The sequence below is a fragment of the Athene cunicularia genome (assembly GCF_003259725.1).
Source record: "Athene cunicularia isolate RWA chromosome 18 unlocalized genomic scaffold, athCun1 chr18_part1, whole genome shotgun sequence".
Taxonomy (NCBI): Eukaryota; Metazoa; Chordata; class Aves; order Strigiformes; family Strigidae; genus Athene; species Athene cunicularia.
Window position 1 is genome coordinate 433,307 of NW_020799123.1, and position 9,415 is coordinate 442,721.

At 39.3% G+C, this 9,415-nt stretch overlaps 1 protein-coding gene across 1 annotated transcript in view; it reads right to left on the reverse strand.

Moving 5' to 3' along the window:
• LOC113486904 (myosin heavy chain, skeletal muscle, adult-like) overlaps positions 1-2,496 on the reverse strand; it is a 6,029-nt gene extending 3,533 nt beyond the window's left edge. Inside the window, exons 1-4 of the mRNA XM_026861249.1 lie at positions 2,293-2,496; positions 2,058-2,201; positions 1,808-1,964; positions 876-886 (exon numbers count right to left, since the gene is read on the reverse strand). Of these exons, the coding sequence (XP_026717050.1) occupies positions 876-886; positions 1,808-1,964; positions 2,058-2,201; positions 2,293-2,496 (516 nt within the window). The remainder of the gene's footprint in view (positions 1-875; positions 887-1,807; positions 1,965-2,057; positions 2,202-2,292) is intronic.
• Between the last annotated feature and the right edge of the window lie 6,919 nt (positions 2,497-9,415).

Below are 9,415 nucleotides of genomic sequence, written 5' to 3' on the forward strand. Positions count from 1 at the left end.
TTTTTTTTTTTCAATTTCAATTACTTGTAAAACAATTTGTATTACATTCTTACCTCTAAACATATCCACAACATTCTTGCCTCTAAGTTAGAGAGATATGTATTTGATGGGTGTAGTGTTACATGGATAAGGAATTGCCTGGGTTGCCACATCCAAAGAGTTGTAGTCAAAGGGTCAGTGTCCAATTGGTTATTGAGTGGTGTTGCTCAGGTCTTTGTATTGGGACCAGTACTACTTAATACCTCAATTAATGATATACATTTTTGGATTGAGTGCACCCTCAGCAAGTTTGCAAATGACACCAAGCTGACTGGTGCAGTTGATACACTGGTAGGAAGGTACAACATGCAGAGGTACATTAAGAGTCTTGAGGAATGGGCCCCTGTAAAAAGCATGAAGTTCAACAGGACCAAGTGCAGTGTCCTGCACCTGAGTTGGGGCAATCCCCAGTATCAGTCTAGACTGGGGAATGACTGTCTTGAGAGCAGCCCTGCAGAGAAGGACTTGAGGGTACTCATGGATGTCAAATCGGATATGATCTGGCAATGTGTGCTTGCAGCCCAGAAACCCAACCCCATCCTCGGTACATCAGAAGTGTTGAGGGAGGTGATTCTGTTCCTCTACTCCACTCCTGTGAGACCCTACCCTGAGCACTGCATCCAGCTCTGGGTCTCCAGTAAAATAAAGACATGGACATGTTAGAGCAAGTCCAGAGGAGGGTCATGAAAATTATCTGAGGACTGGAACACCTCTCCTATGAAGAAAGGTGAGAGTGCTGGGGTTATTCAGCCCAAAGAAGGCTTCAGGAACACCTTAATGAGGCCTTCTGATACTTAAAGGGAGCTTGTAAGAAAAAACAGAGGAAGACTTTTTACCAGGACCTGTACTGACAGGACAAGGGGCAACAGTTTTAAATTGAAAGAGTAGATTTAGATTGGATATAAAGAGAAATATTTTATGATGAGGGTGATGAGCCAATGGAACAGGTTGCCTAAAAAAGTTGTGGATTTCCCATCATTAGAAGTGCTCCAGGTCAGGTTGGACAGATCTTTGTGCACCTAATCTAGTGGAAGATGTCCCTCCCAATGCCAAAGGAAAGTACTACATGAATTTTAAAGGTGCCTTCCAGCCCAAAGTGTTCTATGATTCTAGGATTCAATAATGCTTTTCCATGAATAATTAAAAACCTTAAAGGGACGTCTGTTTCTTCCATACTGGACTCTATGGTCTTTTTTTTTTCCTGCATACAGTAGATTGTTTCTGGTTTTGTTTTTTAATTTTCTGCTACGCAGACTGTATTTAGAGCAGTAGAGAAAGGGAGAGTAAGGACCCATGATCAAGGAATCCTGAGCATGGCTAATAGTTCTGAACCCAATATCATGGAGAAAGAAAGGAATGAAAAGGAGAAAGCAAAATGAGAAGCAATATATAGTTCCATTTCATTTCTTCATGTCATGTTATTATCAATACAAATCTGAACATCTGTGTTATTGATGATTCCTGTAGCCATTTAGTGAATTAACATCACATCATTAGACAGAATTTTCACATCACATATGAATCTCATACCTTGATAACTTTCAGTATGACATTACATTTGGCTTATTGTTTTTCCTAACACACTAACTATACTTACTTTTTAGAAACATAGATGTGAAAAAATCCCATTTAAATTAGTAGCAATTAATTGCATGACTGAAATAAAACTCCAATGATATGTTAAGAAAATATTAGCATATTTATCAGGGAAACTTTGTGATTACTTTCAAAATGTCTTTTTGATAGAAACACTCTGAGACCAACTCACCAGTCAGCATGAACTGATAGGCATTGTCAGAGATGGAGAAGATGTGTGGAGGGGCCTCCTGGCGCTTCTTGCCTCGGTAGGCCAACACCACCTCCGGGTTGTACACCGGCAGCCACTTGTAGGGGTTGACAGTGACGCAGAAGAGACCCGAGTAGGTCTGTGAGGAAGGGAGACAGCACGTTGGCTTCCACCTACCCTGGCAGAGCAGTTCCTCCTCGCTGCCCAGGGGAAGACTGCTGCTGGTACTTACGTAGATCATCCAGGCTGCGTAACGCTCTTTGAGGTTGTACAGCACAGCGGGTTCGTGGAGGTGGGTCATCATGGCCATGTCCTCGATTTTATCATACTTGGGAGGGTTCATGGAGAAGATCTGATCATCCTTCACGGTCAGGGTCTGCCAAAGAAAAGAAAGACATGTATTTGCTATTTAAAAGTCTGCAGCAGGATTAAATTGTATTCTCAAGCTTTGCATTTTTTTTACTCACTTCTCCACCTTCGGTCTTGACAGTGACCTTTCCTGATTCTTTGCTCTGGATTGTGCTTTTCACATAGGATTCCTTAGGATGGGTCACAAAGACAGCTGTCTTGGCATCGAAAGGCTTGTTCTGGGCCTCGATTCTCTCCTTTTCTGACTTTCGGAGGTAAGGAGCCGCCTCCCCAAAGATGGCCATCTCAGAGTCAGACGACATGGCTGCAGTTTACTGCATGCAGCACGAGACAAGACTGAAGTGGAGAGACATACTGGTGTTGAGTGTTGGAAGAAATGTCTTTGTACCACACACCTGACTCTCTTTAGCGTTCTGCTCTGCCTATTCTTATGGTTTCCTTTGCTGTCTTGACTGCTTTTCACCCTAGATATCCTTTAATTTATTTAGAACCTGGAGAGGATTGGTGTCTTTAGTTTAGCTTATTTTAAATTTCTCTCCCTTATTCCTGTTTACATGTTCAGTCTTTAGAGCTAGTAGTGTTTCAGTAGGCTATACAGAAAAATCGGATTGATTGGCACAACAGAAAAAAATTCTATATGAAGCAGCAGAGATTCCAAGGGAAGTAATTTTATTAAAATTATGAAAGCACAGTTATATCCTTTGTCTCTTGCACATTTCAGACCATGTAATCTGTATCGACTATATTGATGGAGCAACATAAGAAAAAAGGTGAGGAGTAAGGAGAAGCACGGGTGTGAATTGTCTATATAAAGCTGTTTCCTCAGCTAGAAATCATAGTTTTATCTTCTCCAGTTGTTCTGCATTTTTTAGTATCAGAAGAGGAAAACTCAATTAAAAATGCTTGGAGGGATTTGACAAAATCTTAACTATATATGTGCTGTTCATTCATCTTTTCCCTGGATTTCTGTTTACAATCTCCTGTTAACAGTTCTGTGTGGTCAGAGGTTAACTACTTCTCAGCAGGTACAAAACAAATATGGCCAAACCAGTTGTGAATGGAAATTTGCTGTTTTAGACAACACAGCTCAGATAGAATTACAGTGCATTAGTATGCACAGATGTAAATAGATATGGTAAGTGCCCATACAGCTGCAAAAATACCCCAACATCTTGGACAGTCTATTCCTATGGAGTAGGTAAATCAGTCTTACCTCTTGTGATACCAACTGGCTCTCAGGCTGGAAACTGGTCAATACTGAAAAACAGAAATTACATCTTCCTTCTTATTTTTACACAGAATCCCAAGAATAAGTCACAGGGCAAAAAATATGCAGGTGACTTGAAATCAGAAAGAAAATCTCTAATGACAGAGACTGTCCTTTGATAAAAAACAGTTCTACAGGCAGAAGGAATGCAGTTGGATTCTGCCAGCACCCAGCCCTCCATAGTCTTACCTTGAAGCTTTCCGTGGAGACAGAACAAACTTGTCCTACCAGCACTTTTATAGGTTCTGGTCTGCACATACAACTTGCCTCCTCCTCTTTCTTAGGTCAAAAATTTTTGGCAAAGCATTGTTTGGCAAACTCAACTGAGTGCATGATTTCCATTTGTGCTCGTGGATATATTTAGAAATATTTGAAGTCTCACTAGCTATGTGAATAAATCTCCTATAAATATTTTGACTAGGAATCTGAAAGGAGGAAGTGCTATCCAGCAAGTAGAGCAGGACGCTGGGGCTTGGAATTGTTGGCTTCTCTTCTCCTGACTTGGAATTTCTGTTTGACATACAAGATTTGTGTTTCTCAGGACTCAGCAGTAGTGAGAAGGATTAGTATTACAAAGAGCTTTGGGGAGATTCTATTCTGAAATATTCTGGAAATAAAGAATAAGACCATCTAATATAATTACATCTTTTACCTTCTTCTGAAGTATTAGAAATTGGCTATTTGAAATTGGATTTTAAAGGTTTTGCTTTGTTGTTCTTCATATCTGGCTGTGGTGGTTTGCTCAGATGTATGTCTAACAGAAGTTTTGGTAAGGTCAAATTAGCCTTCACTACTGGCATTTTGCATCCTTTGTCTTTAGGTTTATTGGTAGTTTTAACACACCATTTTGCTGCTATTTTAGAGACCTTGGACAGTGGCTATAGTTACCAAACGCAAGAATGGGGTTTAGATCATAAACATATCTCCTCCAGCTTTCCCAAGCACAAACACAATCTTCACAGAAATTCAGAGAACCTTCCCCCCCCCCCAACAATCCAGTACAAATTCTATGTATTCCAGGTAGATTTATTCTACAAGAAGCTTTGTTCAACAGAATGTATTAACAAAGGTAATATAAAACTCACATTAGGAATACAAATCTACATCAAGAAGGAAGTTTTTTCTTAATCTTAAAATGCCTTGTCATTTCTAAAACAAACAAACAAACACACAAAAACAACAACAAAAGGATCATTAGTTTAAGCAAAATACAAAAAGATTTAGGTTGCTGTTTACACAGAGGAAGAAGAGCACTTGACTTGCTCTGATAAATCAGTGACAGTGCACTGTGTCTTAAAACAGGCATGTTGCTTTGCTGTGTACAAATAAGTTTAAGTAGTGCAGATAGCTTTTAAACTAAGCATGATAGTTCTCAGTGAAGGTGAGTGTTAGGTAAACCTGGGAAGAGATGCATTAAGTAACTGGAAAAAAACCCCAAACCACTCACATGACATTTAGCAATCCACAGGGAATTTTAAGGATATGCCACTTCAGGGAGTGTGGTGTGGCCAGAAAGTTTGTCTTGTGGGAAGGATGTATGTGGGAAAAGACACAAGTAGTACACTCTAGCTGCTCTAGATAATAAAAGTTTGAGATTCATGAGGTGTCTGAGAATACCTTCTGGGTCCTGCAGAGCTGTCATTTCCTTTGCAAATAATTAAGTATGATCTGCTATTTGAAGTCCTTCTATGGAGCAAGGTTGATGTACTGTGATTCTGTACCATATTCTGAAAGATCATATTCTTCCTTGAATGCCTGGGAGGTGAAGTACTGTAGGAAGGGTCAGAGAGATGACCAGTCTTCTCAATTCAGTGCTTTAAAGAACTTATTTATATTTCCAGTGCTGTATGTATAACTGAAACATCTGAGATCAAGTGTTCTTTTATGAGGCTTCCAATGTCTTTCTGAAGAATAAATACATAGATTTTGTAATTTCTGTTTCAAAAGTAACATTGAGTATGTGTAGAAATGTCATTGAAGAAAATGAAAAGGTCTTATTCATCCTCTAGCATGCAAAACAGGATAAAGGGAGAGAAAGAAATGATAGATCTTCCCCTCTTCTAATGCATTACATAACTGTTTCATAAAGAGCAGATTTGACTGATTTTTATCTGACACATGAAATTAAGCTGGATCTGTATTTTTTGGATAGACTTGTCTCTGAGTGTTGATATAGTGACTTCCAACTTGGGCAGAAACTGAAAGCTTATCAGTTGAAATCTATATAGCTGTAAAAAAAAATTCTCATCCTTTTATTTCTGATCAAGTCTCTGTCATCCTGGCAATAACCAATTTTACAGTCATGACTGTGTTTATGTGTCCAGTAGTAGCTGCAAAATGATTCTTTATATTTCAGCTTCCTTCTTGGGTCCTCTGCTCATGTTAATTAAAGAGGATGACTTAGATTCCAGTACACTGGTTCAAAGATCGCACTTGCAGTATATCATCCTCTCTGTCAGTTGGACATCTTGTATTTTGTTTCACCTCCTAGGGCAATGGGAATCATTTGGGAAGGCAACAGATTCAAGAGGGAATGACAGATGACTTGATTTTCTGTTCCCTGTGTTTTAACTTCTCTTGCTAGAAAACTGTTAGTAGAGAACAGCCTTCTACAATGCATGGCTTTCATCTGCCTAGGTCAGGAAATAGCACCTCACACATATTCCCCCAATAGTGAGTACACCATCAGGTCCCAAAGCCATCCTGAGGGCTTGAATTCTTGTGGAATAACTTGTCTCTCCACCTGGCTCAGAAAAGTGAGAATAGGGAGACTAACCAGTCTGGAAAGAAATTCTACCCATTACCTCTCTAGAAAGAGGACTTGCCAAGGCAGAAACATTTCTCCACACTTTGCTGTATAAGAGGTGAGGTGCTCCTCTTACCCCTATCCTGATCCTCAGCCTGCTGAGGAGGTAAAGTGCAATAAGTGAGCTGTTCCTCCTTTTACCAGGATGATTTAGCCCACAGTTCCCCCTTCCATCTGCTGAGTAAGACTGATTCTACCCAGGGTGTTAACATCAGATCAGAACACAGCGGACAGTTACAGGTCACAGAAAGCATCTTCAGACCCAGCCAGGAAAGACTGATGTGGTCTTCAATATCAAATTTTGTGTTCCCGAGGAGACTCTTAGAAAAGCAAGGCTATGGTCAGATAAAGGCTTTCCTAAAAAAGGTCACTACCCTACACTCAACACTTTCTGGGTCTAAATTAGTTGCTGGAATGGAAAGGCACAACTATCAAAAGTTGGTTTAGGAATTTTTCAAGCTGAAGCATCTTTCTTGTTTTCATGGTGCATTGATGTTTTTTTCCTACAGCCAACAACATCAGGGTGCAATAGAGAATGAACAAATGCTATGGCAGCAGTAGACAATGTCATAATGCAAGTATCTGTAGGATCTAAGTCAAATCTGGCCAGATCCATAGTATACCCTCAGATTTGAATTGCTATTGCTTGCAGTAATCTCTGTAATCTTCAATGCCTAGAAAAGAAGAAAATAACAAGATATTATTGCAAAAAAGTGATAGTTTAATGATCTGTGAATTCTATGAATACTTTTTTCACGTTTGTGACATTCTTATGCTCCCATTAAACTCAAGATTTTTACAGAATTTGTTAAACTGGGATGGTATAGTGTCAACTTGCATTTCAGCCATTTCCTGTTATTTTTAAGTTTTGGAAAAGACAGCATAAAGTTTTTTCACTTACGGATGGGAAAAAGATTCATAAATGCAAAGGAGTGATGGTTCTGCATCTCCTGTGCTTGATTGTTGAGGTGGACTTCATGCTACTGGCCAAGTCATTGATTTCAAACTTAACTCACCTTTCTCCTTTTTCAGTTTCTGCTTAAGTCTTTGAAGATTTTGCTCCCCAAATTAATCTGTCTGCAGCAAAAAGAGAATAATAACTTCACAGAAACACAGAAATGTCGGTGATAAAGGAACTCTGGAGGTCCCTAGTCATGTTTTCCAGTCATGAAAACATCCTAGCTTTCTCAAAAATCTGTTGCCATGGTGCACTGTTACTGAAAAACAATGAACATGCAGGCTGAATCTTCTAAGCTGCTACTTGTGTTTTATCATCTGACACTACCAAGAAAGGTTTGTCTTTATCACTTTTCTAACGCTGTCAGGTAGTCATAGGTTGCTATCCCACTCTCCAGACTCTTTGCCAGTTTAAACTCCCTGTAGGTTTAGTGTGGCAACTGACTAACATGGTAGCCTGCCACTGCACTCTAGTTTATACACTTCTTTCTTGAATAGAGGGAAAATAATAACTTCCTTCAATCTGATGATGACACTCTTCCTAATGTAGCCTAACATATGGTTCGTTTCCTTCACAATAAGAGTGCACTGCTGACTATTCACATTTGCCATATGAAGATTTGCCAAGGATACTCTCTGTATCATCATTGTCCAAGGTGCTGATGAAAATGTTGAACAATATGGCCACAGCACTGAACCACTGTTTGTTATTGTCAGCTGACTGCTTATCAAGCTATTCATCACTATCTCTTGAACTCAGAGGTCCAGCCAGTTTTTTTAACAAACCTAATAATCCACCTATCCAATGCATTCTTCTGAATAAGGTGGCTGTAGGATTCGATGTCAAAATCCTTACTAAAGTTCACTTTTTTTTTTTTTTCTATCATCCCCCTATCTATTTATTTAATCATAGAAGCAATCTCTTCCATCACATTTTTTTTCCTTCCTTCTTTTCTTCTCTTCACCAGGTGTTCCATAACTTTTCAGGGCTTCTTAAGTTTTTAAAAGTTACAGAGAGGAAAAATAGAAATGAAGTCAAAAATACTTAGAAAAGAATAAAAAACCTGCTTCTCCATTCATTTTCCCTATATTGGAATGATCACAGGAAAAGAAAATAAGAGAAGGAAAGGAGGAAGAGGGGAAAATATAACCAACAATTGAAAAGTAATTCAAATTCAAAATGAAATTAATTTCTAAATTATTAATAAAACTACTCTTAATCTAGTCAGCACTTTATTTTTCATGCTTTTTAGGTCACCTTGGATCTAAAAGAGTGAAATTCACACATATTGGAACAACTACATGGTTCATCACATTTTCTGGTTAATTTTCATTTTATCATGTTCTGTTTTCTAAAAATCTGGTTTAAGTGATTTTCATCTTGCAGAAATAAAATGATTAAACAAACAAGTTATAACTGAAATAATAAAAATGTCTGTAACAATTTTTATTGGACTTGTAACTACAGGTTATAATGTTGCATGAAATAAGTAGGAGTCTGGACTTTGTTCCAGGTATTGCCTATCTCAGCAACCTGTTCCAGCACTAGAATTCCCTCACTGTTAAATTATTTTTTCTGATGTTTATCTGCAATTTCCAATGTTTCAGTCTGTGCCTATTGCACAAGTCATTGTGATATGGTGTGATATGGTGTTGATCTCAGACTCCCCTCCTCTGGGGACAGGACAACAGGACAAGGGGACACAGCAGTATGCAAAAGCTCACGGGTAAAGATTAAGACAGTGAGGCTACTTACCAGTTACTGTCATGGATAAATCAGATTCAACTTGAAAATCTATTTAATTTTGCCAATTGAAATAAATTTGGCTAGTGTGGAAGAAGGAGAAAATAAAACCAACATCTTCTCCCCAACACTTCCCAGACTCAACTTCACATCTTCATTCCTGACTCCTCTGCCCCCACCTCTGAGCAGTGCAGGTGGAAGAAGGATGGGGTGTAGCAGTCCATAACAGCTCCTCTCTGCTGACTCTTCCCCTTCATACTTTTCTCTTACACCAGCATGGGCTCTGCACAGGATGCACTTCCTTCAGGAAATTTTCACCTACTCAGGTGTGGGGTCCTTCATGAGCTGCAGAGTGCAGCTCGACTCTGCTCTACTGTGGTCCTCTCCATGGGCTACAAGTATGTCTCTGCCCCAGTGCCTGGAGCACTGCCCACCCCCAGCTCCCCC